General features: G+C 36.0%; 1 protein-coding gene across 1 annotated transcript in view; it reads right to left on the bottom strand.

Annotated features, from left to right (window-relative positions):
- The window catches only part of TRMT11 (tRNA methyltransferase 11 homolog), a 63383-nt gene that overhangs the window by 11500 nt on the left and 32747 nt on the right, over positions 1 to 19136 (bottom strand). Inside the window, exons 9-12 of the mRNA XM_081251577.1 lie at positions 18267 to 18431; positions 16843 to 16915; positions 16572 to 16703; positions 8680 to 8800 (exon numbers count right to left, since the gene is read on the bottom strand). Of these exons, the coding sequence (XP_081107703.1) occupies positions 8680 to 8800; positions 16572 to 16703; positions 16843 to 16915; positions 18267 to 18431 (491 nt within the window). The remainder of the gene's footprint in view (positions 1 to 8679; positions 8801 to 16571; positions 16704 to 16842; positions 16916 to 18266; positions 18432 to 19136) is intronic.

Raw genomic sequence — 19136 nt, 5'->3', positions numbered from 1 at the left:
AGTTTATGATTAGCAACACTACTATCATTCTAATATGGAAACTACTTATACAAAGACTAATTTCTTCCACTTCAAGCCATTCATAAGTCATCTTCTCAAACAAGTGGCCTCAGTTTCTCTTCTCTCTCTTCCTCATTTAAAACACTGTTGTTGTTGTTATAATGTTAATGGTTCTTTTCTCCCTCCGCAGCTTTAAAATCTTTCAGTCCTTTAGTCAAGTCTTTCAGTTTTGGCCACCTTCCATTCTGATTAATGAAGCATTCATAGGCTTCATGTTACTGGACTCTTTCATTTGGTCCAAAATAAAAAATTACATTAACTTTCATCACCTGCTACTATGACCTCCCAATATTCTCTACTTTAAATCATGGGAACTATACTGGCTAGCTATAAAAAAAATAACAACTGATTTATACAATATTATAACTTTAGTCTAAATTAATGCCCATATGGTATCTAAAATTAAATTTATCTATACTTCAGTACTTCTCAAACCACCAGCAGTGTAAGGCAGGATGTCAAGTAAATAAGCCACAAAACAAATAGGGCACATGATGGCCCATTTAGTGCAATGACAATTTAAGATAATTTTCTTATATTTAACCAAGTACTATAGTGTATAAAAGTTGCATGAATGTTTAAAAAAAAATTTCAAGGAAGTCTTGAAAATAGCTGCTTTGGGCACTCATTTGTCTATCCAAGTATATTGGTATAAAACACTGAGAGAGTATTATTTTGGGTACTTCACTGAAGACAAACTACTACACTTGATTTCTGAACTGTTCTGGACAATTCTAGAGATCAGCATTTTTCTCCTATGAATTTTATATGAGAAAAATGTTTTATAGGAGTAACCACTGTGACCACAACTATATATAGCAGCATTGACTACATGTTGTATCAACAGGAAAAATAAGTTCTAGTAAAAACAAATCACATTCTGCCATGGCCCCATGAGTGATGAGAAAAAACTGGCTTTAAAAGAAACTTGTAACATGCTACTCAAGAACATTTGCCTTTTAATCTTGGCATATTCTAAAGGTAGAATTGTGTTTTGGTGAAGAGGCAACATGATCTAGAAAAAAGGATAGAGAATTTCAGGGACAAGGAGGAGTTCTGGTCTCAAATTGGCCACTTCCTATTTAAGTGGACTGGGCTAGGCCTTGGCCACTTCCTCATCTCTAACAGAGGCAAAATAATAAGGTCAAATGGATGTGAAACCGCTGTAAAAAATAAAGCATTAAAACAGTGTTACTTGTCATTCACTTAGCTTTCAGACTACATCAACAGGGAATAATGACAGAAAACTAGCTTTTCTTAATCAGGCATCTTCATAATTTTAACATGGTTAGCAAGAATTTTCTCCTTTACTACTAATGTTCAGTGAGTCTGAAAACTATAGCCAATAATGTAAAGATACAAAGTTTTATGAAATATCTATATTCTTTAGATTTTTTTACATGTATAACTTATGTTTACATTTTAAAAGGGGGGGGAGGAAGAACACTTTATAACAACACATCAAGTGGGTCAAAAGTTATACTGAAGTTAAACCTAACAAGTAACAAATCAAAAATGAAGAGACACAGTATACAAAAGTGTAAAAATCTAAAATTAATAGTCTTCCACTGCCAAAATCAACAACACTGAACAAGGTCGAGAATAATTTGTTAGATGTGCATGAGAACTGTTTGACAATTTTATGTCATCACTTTCATTATAAAGGACTGGGATCTTGCTGCAATTATATACACTCCTCTCCATACAAACAGAAGGTAGAAATGAAGTAATTAATTAAAAGCCAAACACGACTAATTTAACATGACAAAGTAATTTCAGTTATAATAAACTCCATACAAGTTAAAACTCACTGATTAAATTTGATCTTATAAAGTGAAGCCCATTTCAAAAAATTACTTGAGCAAAAGGCTTTCCTTGTTTTATAAATTAATTTGCAAGGACAAAAGTAAAATGATAAAAAGCAACCAAACAAAAATTAACACTGCCTTTATAGGTTTAAAAATATCTAAGGTGAGTGACCTTATTTATCATTTTTAGGTACGAAAAAGCATTCTCAGAAGCATTCTTAGATCATTCTCTATTTCTTCTTCTGTGTATCAAATTTGCTTAGGGAAATATTATAAATCTGCCAAAAAAATATACTAGACTTTCCTAAACAAATTAAACTCAGGGAAAAGCAAATGTGCAATTGTCCACAATGGGTCTTAATTTTGTCACTAAAACAGAAATGACTGATTTATTATGGGGCTCCATTAATTATTAAAGCCTTTTCTCTAGATTTTTCTCCTTCCAATTCTTTGGAACAGTGCTTCAAGCCCTCATAATCATCATATGGTGCAAGTACTTTTTATGGAGGCCACAAAATTAAGACTGCTGATGTCATTCACTGTACTTTCTAATATCAAGACTTAAAACTGCAAAATTTACAGGTAATATTTGTATTTTTAATGCATTAAAATAAACATTAAATAAACAACCTAACTTTATACCTCAACAAACTAGAAAAAGAAGAACAAACAAAGCTCACAGTAGAAGGAAGGAAATAAAGATCAGAAAAGAAATAAGTGAAATAGAGACTAAAAACATAATAGAAAAGATGAATGAAACTAAGAGCTGGTTCTTTGAAAAGATAAATAGAGCTGACAAGCCTTTAGCTAGACTCACCTGAAAAAAAAAAAGACTCAAATAAGTAAAATCAGAACTGAAAGAAGAAACTTTAAACGGATACCACAGAAATACAAAGGATCATAAGAGACCACTATCAACACTTATATGCCAACAAATTATACAACCTAGAAGAAATTCCTAGAAACACACAACCTTCTAAGATTGGGTCATGAAGAAACAGAAAATCTGAATAGACCAATTGCTAATAGAAATTCAATCAGTAATCAAAAACTTCCCAACAAACAAAAGCAGAGGACCAGATGTCTTCATTTGTGGATTCTACAAAACATTCAAAGAAGAATTAATACCATCTTTTTCAAAGTCTTCCAAAATATACAGAAAGAGGGAACACTTCCAAACTCATTCTACAAGGCCAGCATTACCCAAAACCAGACAAGGATACCACAAGAAAAGAAATTACAGACTAATATCCTTGATGAATATAGATATACAACTCCTCAGCAAAATATTAGCAAACCAAACTCAATGATACATTAAAAGAATCATACACCATGATTAAGTGGAATTTATTCCAGGGATGCCAGAAGAGTTCAATACAAGTCAATCAAACGTGATACACCACATTAAAAAAAGGAGGAATAGGGCTTCCCTGGTGGCGCAGTGGTTGAGAGTCCGCCTGCCGATGCAGGGGACACGGGTTCACGCCCTGGTCTGGGAAGATCCCACATGCCGCACAGCGGCTAGGCCCGTGAACCATGGCCGCGGAGCCTGTGCTCTGCAACGGGACAGGCCACAACAGTGAGAGGCCCGTGTACCACAAAAAAAAAAAAAAAAAAGGAAGAATAAAATTATATGATCATCTCAATAGATGCAGAGAAAGCATTTGACAAAATTCAACATCCATTTATGATAAAAATTTGTATGGAACTGCAAAAAAGCCCAAATAGCTGAAGCAATCTTGAGAAAGAAGAACAAAGCTGGAGGTATTATGCTCCTTGATTTCAAACTATATTACAAAGCTGTATCAATTACAGCAGTATGGTTTTAGCATAAAAACAGACACATAGATCAATGGAAGAGAATAGAGAACCCAGAAGTAACTCCACACTTTTATGTTCAATTAATTAATGTATGACAAAAGAGCCAAGAATATACAATGGGGAAAGGACAGTCTCTTCAATAAAGAGTGCTGGGAAGACTGGACAGCCACATGCAAAAGAATGAAACTCTATCCTCTTCCATCATACACAGAAATTAACTACAATGGATTAGAGACTTGAAGAAAACACAAGTGGTTTCTTGACATCGATCCTGGTGATGATCTTTTGGATATGACTTTAAAAATAAGACAACAAAAGCAAAAACAAACAAGTAAGACTACATCAAACTAAAAGGTTTCTGCACAGCAAAGAAAATCATCAACAAAATGAAAAGGCAACCTACCAAATGGGAAAAAACATTTGCAAATCATGTATCTGATAAGGGTTAACATCCAAAATATACAAAGAACTCATATAACTCAAAAGCAAAAAATTAAAATAAAAAAATGGGCAGAGGATCTGAATAGACATTGTTCCAAAGACAACATACAGATGGTCAACAGGCACTTGAAAAGATGCTCAACATCACTAATCTCGGAAATGCAAATCAAAACCACAATGAGAGATCATCTCACACCTATTAAAATGGCTGTTATCCAAAGGAAATAACAAATGTTTGTGAGGATAAAAAGGAAAGGGAACCTGTTTGCATTTTTGGAAGAAAGGTAAATTGGTGCAGCCACAATGGAAAACAATATGAAGACCCCTCGAATTAAAAACAGAACTAACATATGACCCAGCAATTCCACTTCTGGGCATTTACCTTATGAGGACGAAAACCCTAACCTGAAAAGATACATACACCCCCACATTCAGTGCAGCATTATTTACAACAGCTGAGATATGGGAGCAAGTTGTATGTTCATCTATGGATGAATGGATAATGCAGACGTGATATGTATAATAGAATACTCCTCAGCCATAAAAAAAGAATGAAATCTTTCCATTTGCAACAACATGGATGGACCCTGAGAACTTAAGCAAAGTGAAATAAGACAGAAAAAGACAAACACCATATGATCTCACTTATACGTAGATTCTAAAAAAGAAAACAAAAAACGAAGCTTATTAAGACAGAGAACAGATTGATAGTTGTCAGGGGGTTAGAGGTGGGAGACAGTGGAGGGGGGGTCAAAAAGTACAAACTTCCAACTATAAAATAAATAAGCCATGAGGATGTAATGTACAGCATGGTAACTAGTTAATAATAGTGCATTGCGTATCTGAAAGTTGCTAAGAGAGTAGATCTTGAAAGTCCTCATCATGAGAAAAAAAATTTGTAACTATGTATGGTGATGGATGTTAACTAGACTTACTGTGGTGATCATTTCCTAATGCACACAAACACTGAACCATGGTGTACAGATGAGAAATATGTCCATTATACCTCATTAAGAATGCTAATGTCACTCACTTTACTTTCTCATTTCAAGACTAAAACTACAAAATCTATAGGTAATATTTGTCTTTTATATGTATTACTCATGTGGCTGGCACATAAATGTTACTTATTATTCTTATTATTACTACCTCAAGTAAGTACATTAAGTGCTGTGATTTCTAAGAGCTGTAATGTTACTATCTGAATTATCAAATGTCTTACTACTTCCCTCAAAATATAAAAGACATGAGAATTGACTGGGAGAGTATGAAAAACGCATACTCTAACATACAACAGAAGGCTTTTATTCAATGTGACAGATACTGATAATCAGTGTTATGGACTGAATTGTGTGCCTCAAAATTTGTATGTTGAAGTCCTAACCCCCCAATATTTCTGTACTTGGACATAGGGCCTTAAAGGAGGTGAATGAAGTTAAATGAGGCCATCACTGTGGGGTGGCAATCCAATAGCACCGATGTCCTTATAAGAGGAAGAAACATCAGCAGTGTGTATGTACAGAGGACACAAAGAGAAGGCGGCTGTCTACAAGCTAGGAAGAGAGGTCTCATCAGAAACCAAACCTGCTGGCTTTGGACTTCCAGCCTCCAGAACTGTGAGAAAATCAAGTTCTTTTACTTAAGCCACTCTGTCTGCAGTATTCTGTTATGGCAGGCTGAGTAGACTACAGTTAATTTAAAAAGTCAGTAAAAGCAGGAAAAAACTAAAATGCTTTGTTAATATATTAAACATCTTATTTCAACTTAAAAATCTGTATATTCATGGACTTCCCTGGTGGTCCAGTGGTTAAGACTACGCTTCCACTGCAGGGAGCGTGGGTTCAATCCCTGGTCGGTGAACTAAGATTCCACATGTCACGTTATCAATCTTTTGATACAGAATTAAGACCTGCAAAGATGTCCAGTTTTGGCTTCTGTAAAATGAAGCAAGAACTTAGACTCTTACAAAGCAACCTCAGTGCAGAAACCTGGACTGCAGTAACCTTTTTCCAACCTGTTATAGTTATCTCAACCATTTCCAATACGAGACTCTAAATTTTTCGGCAATTCACTTTGTCCTATCTTTCTAAAGCATTCTTATTTGTTTCTACAGAAATGACAACTTTATTTTTCCATTCATATTTCACTGGTCTAACTAGTATTTAATTAGATTATATAAATGCCATAGCAAATATAACTGGCATAAACAGCTCATAGGAAAAACACAAGTGACTCACAATAGACAATTCATCTGTAAGTACAGAAGTGTACAGATACAGTAGAGACCAAGTAACTCACTAGTTCAAAGTATCTGACCTATTCTAGGCATCATGCATTGTGTTTTAGAGCAGGAATAGCCAGTACTGGTTAATCAACTGAGTTTGAAATGAGGTTAGTTAAGAGGGCTTCTATGGTACAGCCCTCCCTTGGCATCCACAGGAGATTGGTTCCAGGGCCCACTGTGGATACCAAAATTGGCAGATGCTCAAGTCTGAGAGTCGGGTCTCGGCATCCACGGGTTCTGCATGATCAGTTTCAACCAACTGTGGATCGTGTGCCACATTTAGGATGTGCAGTTTGGCTGAATCTGTGGATGTGAAACCCTCGGATAGGGAGGGCTTATTGCATATCCAAATAAATGGTGGCCATTTAAAATGATCGCTTTGGAAGGTTGTGTCACTGTGTCAAACAATTTGAAAACTCCTCTTTTGGAATTTCTGAAAACTGCTTATATTTTAAACGCTGAATGGTAAACTGTCATCCTTGGAATGAGAGTTGACTTCCAAAAAACATTAAGTGACCTGTCTGGTATAAAATGTGAGCAGCAAAGTGAAGGAATATAATTTGAAGAAAAGCAAGGTGTACTATAAAGTAAAATAACTGTTTAATATATTTCTTCTTTAAATGTAAATCTAAAAGTTTTAAGAACATGCTGAATAATTATGACATAAGTATACTGAGTACAAGATGCCACTCCAAGAATTATTTGCATATAAACTTCTAGTATTTGTTTAAAATGACTATCAGACATTCATTTTAATTACATCACATATACCTTTACATATGTATGTATGTGTGTACACAAATACATACATACACATATACGTAAGAGTGGACACCAATCACTTTATACACCCCCCCCAACACACACACATACGTATATGTATATATACACATAACTTAGCCTTCAGAAATGCCCTGATACTGGAGCCCAATTATTGAGGAAATTTTGTCACATTGAAGATTCTGAACCTTACTCTGTTATAAAAATGAGTCATGAAAATTTTTGCATCAAGAAATGACTTAATGGGGCCTCCCTGGTGGCGCAGTGGTTGAGAGTCCGCCTGCCGATGCAGGGGATACGGGTTCGTGCCCCGGTCTGGGAGGATCCCATATGCCGCGGAGCGGCTGGGCCCGTGAGCCATGGCCGCTGGGCCTGCGCGTCCGGAGCCTGTGCTCCGCAACGGGAGAGGCCACAAGAGTGAGAGGCCCGCATACCGCAAAAAAAAGAAAAAAAAAAAAAAAAAAAAAAAAAAAAAGAAATGACTTAATGAATGCAGTGTTTTAGGAAGATTTATTTAACATGTAAGAACTAGAGGTGTGAAAAATGGAAGGAGAAAGGTAATTTAGGACATTATCAGCATAAACCAGGTATATGGTAATAAGGGTCTAAATTAGAGACAGACAGGAAATGGAAATTAAAAGGACAAAAACAAGAAATATGTAAAATAATATATGCAAAAGGGACTGTACGAACATTAGTTTTATTATTGTGAAAGAACCCATAAGCTGTGAAATAGATGAAAAAAATCAAATGCAGAGTAAGGATGAGTAAGACAAAATCCTCAGGCAGTAACACCCTGTTCTTTTCCGCTTGCCCTACAAATCTAAAACAAAGATGAGGCTTACTCAAATTTCTAGTGAATATGGAAGAGCTTTGGTTGTCAATCAAGATAAGTACAGCCCAAGGAGCATTCTATAGATTTAATTAAGCTCCATTATGAGGTATTATATCAATTCTGATCTGGATATGAAGTAACAGATATTTTGTTCTTTCTTCTCAAGCTTAAATGAATTATGTGTGGGGGAGAAAGAAAGAAAAAGAGAGAGAGAAAACACGTGTCGGACCCTAACAGAGGGGGGCAAATTACTTTCTCCTTTCTATAAAGTGACATTTTCTCTTCAGTACAGTCTGCAATCAAGTAGGTTCTGCTTTTGGAGAGAAACGGTAACTGGTACATTGCTAATTAGACAATGGTTGTTTAATTAAGAGTGCTCTGTTTTATAACTGAGTTAGCCCAAGGATGTCAAATAAGCCTGAAAAGTAAAGGTCAACTTTTATTTCTAGTCTTCAACTTCTATACTCTATTCCTACCCTCTGAACTCCACCAAAGGCCACAAACCTGTTCAACTTCTACCTCTTCCTGAACTCGTCAATAATTTTTTAAAAAATCAAGGACTAACATTTCCAAACTTCATTAGAGGAAAACTAGAAAAATCTACTTCTAATTCTTCCATAATTTATCTGAAAAACACTAGGATAACTTACCTCAAATCCCTTCACCTTTTCCATCGTTATCAAGCGCCTTGATGTGCGACCGGAAAGCTTCTGCTCACAGTTGCTGATGAGTTTCAAGCAAGGGTGCCAGGGTACCATCTCTTCAGTGTATCTGAAGAAAGAGCAGCTGACTGTTAGGGACACTCACATGTGCACCACGCAAAGGATCATCATGGGGGTTATCCAGTGTGGTATGGGACGTCCTCCCACTACATGCTATACCATTTTATTTCACATACACTAATTGTCCATATAATCCATAAATAATCTGCATTTATAAAAAGCAAAGTATTTAACATAACCACATCCAAAGAAAGTAGTTTAATTTTTTTACCTGTATAATGAGAATGAGAGAGAACACAGGTATGTTTTATTGAAGAATGCCAAGCATTTAAACCACAAAAATACAAGATGACAATTCTACCCTAAAGGATCCCACAAGAGCACATAAGACAGACAGAAATACATTCCACAACAACCCCCTAACATTCATGAGGGACTGATTTAACTGGGGATGTTTATAAATTCCCAGAGTAAAGTCCACTACAGCATATACCCCTTTAAAATGAAAAGTCCCTGCAAAATTTTTTATGACATCTTGAGACCTCTATTAACCTTGTTTTATATAAGATTATTCAGATAAACTACCACTAAACACTACAGATGACATCAATCCTCTGCCATGAAATAAAACCAAAGTTACGATAAAGAGCAGTGGTGCTTGCTGCTGTACAGCACATATACTTAGTGAATGAAGATGACGACACCTAGAAAGCAGGACAGTCAGGGCGCAGTAGTTCAGAACTTCATGTCTGATAGGTTGTTGGCACTAATCTTGGTAGAAGAAACAGGTAACAAATGTGGGGGGAACAGTTATGGAGCAGAATTCAGAAGAACAGCAGGAGAGAGGGCTCACTAGGTAGGGCCACCTTTAAGAACACTGGGATTGCCAGCTTTTATTTTTCCTTTGCAAACCTTCGTATGTTTCTAGATAAATAGCCTGCAAACATTTCTTATATGGGAAATCTTAAAGCTCTGATCCAAAATGGGAAAGGTGCTGATTAGCGCTTCCTGTAAAGGACCACCATCTGACCAGCCAATTCTAATGCATCAACACTGTCTTCCCCACCACCCGTTCACTGATTTCTCTAGGTCCCTGTGACCTTCAACAAGCTCTCCCTCATTACCTTGACCACATGCTCAAAACTTTCATCACCCACTTACCAAGCAACATTCATAATGCACTTCACTTCATTATCAGTGGAAGGAATTCTCTTGAAGTCATTCTCTGCCTCCCTCCTTAGGGCTTTCCAACAAATAATGGCCATTTCAGATTTCATCTCACCTAATAATTCTCTAATGCTCACTATACAGTCAGAAATGTTGAGCTCCTATAACATTAAGTTGATGTCAAATTTGGAGTCTTCACACAAAGCATTTATGATATGAAAGAATACATTCTACACCATAGTTGACAGGCTTAAGTAATGGTAACAAAGAGAAGATATAGTTTTGACCTTAGGCTTGCAAACATCAGGGTTTAGAAATGTCTGAAATTGTCAAATTTAGTAATGTACCCTTTTTTAAAGAAAAAAAGTCTTATTTCTTGGCAAAGGAAAAGGTATTTTTATTAAATTTTATTTATATACCTTTTATTGACAAGGTTTTTTTTGTTTTTTTGCAGTACACGGGCCTCTCACTGTTGTGGCCTCTCCTGTTGCGGAGCACAGGCTCCGGACGCGCAGGTTCAGCGGCCATGGCTCACGGGCCCAGCCGCTCTGCGGCATGTGGGATCTTCCCGGACTGGGGCACGAACCCATGTCCCCTGCATCGGCAGGCGGACTCTCAACCACTGCGCCACCAGGGAAGCCCAGAATATTTTTTTAAATTAATTTATTTACTTTTGGCTGTGTTGGGTCTTCGTTTCTGTGTGAGGGCTTTCTCTAGTTGGACAAGGTATTTTTATTAAAATGTTTCTTAAATGTATACAAACATAAATTCCTCATGCTTATATAATTTATGTAACTATAAAACCCAAAACAAATTTATAAATTAAATCAAAGTACAAAACTAATACAATTTTAATTAACATTTATGACATGAATAATGCTAAACTGGTGAAACTAAGTCATTGGCATTTGGCTTAACAGCAGAAAAACATTTACATGTTCTAGATTATTTTTTGACTTGATCTTGGAGTTTAAGCATGAAAGGACATCATTTAGGTCATCATTATCATGAACAAACTTGTTTTTAACCACTACTCTATTATATGAATGAGCCAATCAATTTAACAGTGTACTCCCAAAATATCACACTAAAAATAAAAAACAGCAGTTAAAAATTATTTACTAACATATTTCATACTAATGGACTATTTGAAATCTGTTAAGTAGAAGCTATAAATCTGTACTATGCCTAGACTATTATGATAGTATGGTATCTTATCTTAATTCCCTGTTTTTAGTACTATTCCCCTATAATCTAAGCATTTATTTAAAATCTAAATCAGCCAGAATAGGTAAATCCACAGAGATAGATAAGTGGTTGCTAGGGACAAGAGCAGTAGTGACTGCTTATGCATACAGGGTTTCTTTTGGGGATTATAAAAATGTTCTAGAGGGCTTCCCTGATGGTGCACTGGTTACAAATCCACCTGCCAACGCAGGGGACACAGGTTCAAGCCCTAGTCCGGGAAGATCCCACATGCCACAGAGCAACTAAGCCCGTGCACCACAATTACTGAGCCTGTGCTCTAGAGCCCACGAGCCACAACTACTGAGCCTGCACACCACAACTACTGAAGCCTGCATGCCTAGAGCCCATGCTCTGCAACAAAGAAGCCCACGCACCGCAACGAAGAGTAGCCCCCACTCGTTGCAACTAGAGAAAGCCCATGAGCAGCAATGAAGACCCAACGCAGCCAAAAATAAATAAATAAAATAAATTTATTTTTAAAAAAAGTTCTAGAATTAGACAGTGGTGATGGCTGTATAACTTTGAGGTTATACTAAAAACCATGGAGTTGTACACTTTAAAAGGGTGACTTTCATGGTATACAAATTATATTTCAACCTTTTTTAAAAAAGCAAAAAAAAAAAAGTGTATAGGTCCCTAGCTTTTCCATCAATCAATTTTGACAGCCATGTATTTTCCTGCGAATCTTCATGATTCAAGCTAACTATTTCCAAATGTCATTAGAGTTTCATTCCCATTTGAGAAATGGATTTTGTGCTGATTGGAGCACTTACTGAAAACAATTTAAAGAATCACTTTTCTCTGTTTCCTGTATGAAAGATGAAAAACAACATGTTCTGCTCTGTTTTGTGTGGCTCTGAGCCACCACAAAATTCATTTCATCACAATTAAAATTTATCCCCAAATCTTACTTTGGAGTACTTTATTAGACTTCTTCACTTTGTCATCATTTTTATCACAAGCACTAGCAGTTGGATTTCTAGTAAAGGACATCCTTCACAAAGAAACACAGTTTCTAATCACTTCAAGAGCATTATCTGTGTATAAATGACAATTAGAAAACAACACATAGGGATATGTGGAACCTGGGCAAAAAGCTACACTCACTCAACAGCTTAGCAACTCCTATAATATCAAATACACGAGTTGAATGTATGCCCTGCCCAAATGAATGTTATACAGATCTTCAGGGTCATTTGCAAATAGTTGAAATTGTGAATAATAAACTCACAAATACCAAAAGTCAAGAATAATTTTATGTGGTAAGTCTCTATGAGTTATAAAAGTAAACTACTAGGAAAGCACATATGAAGGATTGATGAATTCTGCTTAGAAGCTTTCAGAAAGTGTCACAGAGGTGGTAACAATTAAGCCAGGCCTTGAAAGATGACTAGAATTTTACGGCTGAGGGAAGAAGAAACAGTATATCAAGCAATGGGTACAGAATAAATAAAGGTTGAAGGACATAACATATACAGAATGTCTTGATGCTAGCCAAAAATACAATATACTAGAGTGGGGAGAATCTGGACTAGAGGAAGCAGAAGTTTGTTGAGTAGCAGTTTCTTCACCACAATTTAAATTACCAAATAGTGAGAAAATCCTTTTTCAATCATCAGTTCTGACAATTCTTCACAAATAACTAAGCTGTTAGGTAGTATTTTGTTTTTATCGTCTTATACCTTTCAAAATGTCTTGGGTTTAAAAAAAATAAAAATGTTCTGGGTTTAATGAATAATACCTTAACTTGATTATAATGTGCAAGTCTTATTTTTAAACTTCAATCATATAACAGGATTTGGCTGAGTAAATTAATTCAATAGTAGGACTAAAAGCCTACACCAAAAATACAAAAGTTTTCAAATTAAGCTGTGCTAAGGTACAATTTTAAAATGAATTCTTTATTCCTAGTCTAATAAAAAGCTGTATTTGCAATATAACATAACCAAACTAATTCTAAATTGTTTAATTCAGAAGCAAGAACATTATTTCAAACTTTTGCAGATGACTTTAGTTTTAAGTTCATCTAATACTGCGTTATTTTAAAAAGAGTAAATACTTTGGATTATGTTTGCTGCAAAAGTGAAAACAGTTCATTCCCTAATATAAACTCAAGACAAACTAAGTTCATTAATAAGATCACTTTGAGTTAAGGGGAGGAGAAAGCACAACAGAAGTCTAGTTATGAACATCAGAAGACCTGACAAATAAGTCAGCGAAGTAAATGCCATAGGGGTCTTTCCGTGTGTGTCCTAGCCTGGATGAAATTTGTCCTTTGATAAAACATCTAAGGTAAAAAAAAAAAAAAAAAAAAAGTGACAAAAACATGCTTCCCTTTCTTACTTCTAAAAAATCCCTTTGGTTATATGGACTTGGAAATTTCCCCTTATTGAAAATTATTAAAAGAGAAGTCACTGAAGAAATATCCAGTGGCCATTTTTTAAGGTCTTCAGAAATACTAAAATAGTTGAAAGTGCCTCCAGTTTGACTTTTTATAAAAAAGAAATAAATAAAAGAATTACAGAAGATATTCATAACCACATTTAATTTCAATTATAATTAAATAATAAACTACAAAATAGTGGAAAGTCAGAAATGCCAGAATATAAGAAACACACAAAAACTAATGAGGATATTTCAAAAGGACAGAGGAGCCACCTCAGAGGGACTCCTGCTGATCATAAATCTGGGACAATTTGAACAAAATAATGATAGTAATAAATTATAATCTAATGAATAATATAGGAATCTATGACTCCATACCAATATAAATTAATAAATTAATGGGGGGGAAGGGAAAACTAATCCTTATAGTAGAAAGCCAACTTAAAATGCAGAAGGAATGATGGAATAGAAAAGTCATCATTATGGTGGTTGTCAACAATAGAGTTGTCATTGTGAGTAGTCACCCGATGAAGAACAAGATACTGGTGTAATCTTGTGATACCTCCCCCTGGGAAATACTAATCGAGAAGAACATGATAACTCACAGCGGAGAAACCTGACAGAGAACAACATGACCAGATGATCAAGTTTAAGACCTCCTGTAGGGGTTGGTTCTGTGTGCCCCATAATGCAGGGCACTAAGCACAGTACCATTTTTGTGGTATTTCTACCAAGAGCATTGCCTGAGTCTGGTCAAGGAAGAAACATCAGATGGACCAGGTTAAGGGTCAACCTTCACAATATAAGCCCTGTACTCTATAAAACTGTTAAGCACACAAAAGATAAGGAAAGATTGAGGAAATATTCCAGACTGGAGGAGAATGACATGATGGGTCAATGCAGTACAGTTTCCTAGGTAGACTGCAATTAGTAATATCTGACTGGGGTCCATGATCTGGACAGCAGCATTATCAATGCTGATTTCCAGACTTCAGGGGTTGATGGTGATTTGACAACAATGCTCTTGTTTCTGAGAAATGCAATGAAATATGCAGGGGTGATGGGGCATCATCATATCTGCAACTTCTCAAATAGTTCCAAAAAACATTAATGATAATGGGCATGTGATTAATGTAATGGGTGAGGAAAGGGGGGTAGAGGAGGTGTATGTTAATAGCTGGAAAATTTGGATGGGGGAGAGATGGAAGTTTTTTGCATTTGAAACTTTTCTGTAAATTTGAAATTTATTTCAAATAAATTTTTAAAAATTCCAGCTCTGAAAACTTGAATTAAAACAAAAAGACAAGTTAGTTTGCTGCTGGAGTTCAGCTTGCCTAAGGCAGAAACCACTTTTGAATAAAAATAAACAAATATGCTTTTCTCTGAAAATATTAATAAAACACCATCTATCACTTCACATACCAGACATCTGAGGTCTTGGCAAGATGTTGAATTATGTGAACAGCACTAGGAATAACGAAAACAATAAACTAGCTAGCTTTTAACTTTAGACAAGTCATTTCACTCCTTGGAATTAATTTCTCTTATTTCCAAAATCAGTAAGTAATTAATTTCTTGACAGAACATAAGCCCTGTGTTAAGGGGTATGGGTATGAATGTGTACAGTCTTATTAGCTGATAAACAAGATGCAAAACTAAAGTTAGGTCAGGGCTTCCCTGATGGTGCAGTGGTTAAGAATCCGCCTGCCGATGCAGGGGACACAGGTTCGAGCCCTGGTCCGGGAAGATCCCACATGCCGTGGAGTAACTAAGCCCCTGTGCCACAACTACTGAGCCTGTGCTCTAGAGCCCGTGAGACACAACTACTGAAGCCTGTGTGCCTAGAGCCCGCGCTCTGCAACAAGAGAAGCCACCCCAATGAGAAGCCCGCGCACCACAACGAAGAGTAGCCCCCGCTCGCCTCAACTAGAGGACACCCGTGTGCAACAACGAAGACCCAATGCAGCCAAAAAATAAATAAATAAATTTTAAAATAATAATAATAAAAAAATAAAGTTAGGTCATGGTAGCTCCCAATGAAACATTTATAAAAGAAACAACAAAAAAGCATAGCTTCCAACTGCTGAGGACCATCCACCATTATGAAAAGACAAACAAGATAACACTGGTCTAAAATACTTTTTGTACAATTATGTATAATAAATATAGAAATTAAAATAATTTCTAAAAAAAGATATCTATAGCATATTGAACAAATAGCCAAATTTTCAGCTTGACACTGCCTTTCAAATCTAAAGATCCTGTTTTGTCAACACATCTTGTCTTTCATTGTTGGTGTACACAGCTCTGTTTATAATTAATAATTACTGAATAATAAAACCCAGACCAATAATGTTGAATATAATCAGGGCTTTAAATATACGCACAGCTCTTAGTTTGTTTGGTCTTAGCTTTTAAAAAAGATTTTACTGCACTTACAATGATCATAAGAGCCAATATATATTCAAGGTAACTAGCAGTAGAGAGATGAATCACTCAGCTAAGTTGTTAAATTTTATCTAAGTTTATGGCCTGGCAAAAGAGCTATTGAACACACAGGCCCCGGGCTAAGTATGATATACAACAGGGACAAACTTTTGCTCTCACAGGCCAGATAGTAAATATTTTAGCCTTTGTGGACCACATGTGTTTCTGACACATATTCTTCTTTGTTGTTTTTTTCTTTTCTAACAACCCTTTAACTAGGTAAAAACCAGTCTTAGCACAAGTGCCTTACAAAAACAGGCTGAAAACCGTATCAGGCTCACAGGCTGTAGTTTGCCAACCCCTGATGTAAAATAAAAAGTTCAAAGCAATCCAATCAATAAGAAGAAGGGGCCTGTTTTATGCAGCGTGTTGGTAAATGAAGGCCATCATACACATTAAACACAAAGATATTTACTCTGAATATGATTAGAGACAGGGAAAAAAAGTATGCTAGATATACAAATACCATAAGAAAAAGTAAAATTTTTTAATATTTTAAATAATTAAAAGTAAAATTATTTAATATTACATACTCTGGTGTGTACACTGGTAACCAATAGACTAGTCTTCCACCTAATACGAGGGTCTCAGCTGCAAAGTTTAACAGGTCAAAAAACATATCACTCAGATGATAACTCAAGGAAACAGGAACGTGGCTTTCTGGACTAGACAAAGAAAACGAAATTTCAAAATCAGTGAAAAACATAAAAACCAGTGAAAAACTTTATTAAACTAAGTTAATTAAAAAAAAAGCAACATGCTTCTTCCCAAAGTAGTAACATACCATATTTAACTTTTACTTACCATTTTTCTATCCCCTTTGGTATTTCCTTCTGTGAACCTGTTCTTCTTGTAGACTCTCTAATACCATATGGAGCTACATAGAAAACAGAGGTAACACGGATAGTCAAAAGTCACCTAATCACCACTGCAAAGCAGATGGACATCATGTGCCTCCAGATGTGACACCCTGAGAAGGACACATCACCTATGCAATATTCCAGTTGAGAATGCATAACAAGAGGGACATTCTATTTAAAACACTGGGGGGGCAGACAAGCAGGTAAGTGCATTCTTCAAAATGTCAATGTCATAAAAGACAGAGAAAGGTTGTGAAAATGTTACAAACTAAAGGAGGGCTAAAAGATATGACTACTAAAGGCAATACCTGACACTAGGCTGGATACTGCACTTCAGGGAAAAACATGCTATAAAGGATATTACTGGGTCAATTGACAAAACTGGATGAAAAACTACAGATTAAAGAATTAGCGATTCACTGAAATTGTTAACTGTACTTTGGCTATCTAAGAGACTATCCCTATTCTTAGGAAATATACACTGAAGTATGGGGGTGGTGAAGGGCCATGATGTATACAACTTACTCTCAATTGATCAGGAAAAAAATTACATATTTTTATAAATACACATAGAGAGTGAGAGCAAATAATAAAGTAGATTATTAATAAAAAGTCACTCAATTTTCAAAAGTATATTCATACTGATATTCATACTTGCTAATTTTTCTTTTGTTACATTTGAAAATATCTAAGTTACCAAAGAACTGAAAAGGTCTGAGATGGAAGGGTTGAGATACTGTATGCTACTATATACAGATTTACTGCCAAATACTATAGAAAAGGCAGATTTATTCTTAGATAGGATGCCTGAAAAGTCCAAGAACTCACATGGCATGAGAAAACAAGTTCTCATGCACATTCTTGAAGCTCAATGGGTTCACAAGCACAGTGGGTCACACCCAAATTTCTTTTAACTCTATAAAGGAGATGCCAGTTACAACGGGCACAACAACAACAACAAAACATAAAAGCCTACACATAGAGAAATGGGAGATATCTGAAACTTTCTTCTTCAATCTGATACCGTAATTGCAAATGACATTTTGGCTCCAGTTGCTACACTAATAACCAATTACGGTCAAATATAAAACAAATATAAAAACAAATTTGTATCTTAAAAAATAAGCCAAAGAGAAAAAGGGATGACAAGTTAATACATACAGTTTAAAAAATCTAAACCACTTAGTTAAATTGGTGTCCTGCCCTACATTCATAATTTTTTCCTTCTCACTATGTGAAGAAGTCAGGGGTGAGGGGAACACTAATACAAGTTGGCTTTTTTTGTTGTACTGATAAATTTTGTACTTTAAATGTAAATGACTTTAGGAACCTAATCCTACTCCTACTTTTGTATAAAAATAAACTTACGATCAGTGATGACTGCATCAAAGTATGTGCCCTTCCTCCAAGAAGGTTTAGATGCATCTGAAACCAGGACATCAAGGTAATACTTCTCTAAACCATATTGACGAAGATTTGCCCTAATGTTTTCATCTGGTCCTCTCCATTTCTGGTTTTTCCTACTAGCCTTTCCTGAAGGGAAAGAAAAAGGAAGACAGAACTAACAAACAACATTCTTACCTCGTCATTTAGCTAAAAGTAACGTTTAACTTATCTAAACCTATATTTAATCAAATAAAACTTGCTTTCATTTAAAATCTTAATTTTATTTATACAAGGAACAATGATTTTGTGTGTGTGTGTGTGTGTGCGGTACGCGGGCCTCTCACCGTTGTGGCCTCTCCCGTTGTGGAGCACAGGCTCTGGACGCGCAGGCTCAGCGGCCATGGCTCACGTGCCCAGCCGCTCCGCGGCATGCGGGATCCTCCCGGACCGGGGCACGAACCCACGTCCCCTGCATCGGCAGGCGGACTCCCAACCACTGCGCCACCAGGGAAGCCCGGAACAATGATTTTTATTTTAACTTATTGTAAAAAATATTTCGAAAAGTAAACTGTACTGATGTCTAACTATCCTTTCACATAAAACTATCTTAAAACACTCATTCAATAATTAATGCATTCAAAGCATACTAATAAAGATACAGAGTTAAACAGAATATGGTCCCTTTCCTCTAGCAGTGTAGAAATACTGATGAATTAGATAAATGGAACAGAAATGAAGAGAGCTAACTTGGGGAATGCAGGAGCTGTGACCATGGACAGAGGAGGTAAAACGAGAACACAAGATATGGAAAGTTAAAGTGGGGGACTCAAGGAAGAAGTTCAAAAGTTTTAG

Source organism: Mesoplodon bidens (assembly GCF_964165515.1).
Source record: "Mesoplodon bidens genome assembly, chromosome: 12".
Taxonomy (NCBI): domain Eukaryota; kingdom Metazoa; phylum Chordata; class Mammalia; order Artiodactyla; family Ziphiidae; genus Mesoplodon; species Mesoplodon bidens.
The sequence above is the reverse complement of the archived record's forward strand: the minus strand, read 5'-3'. Positions and strand labels throughout refer to the sequence as shown.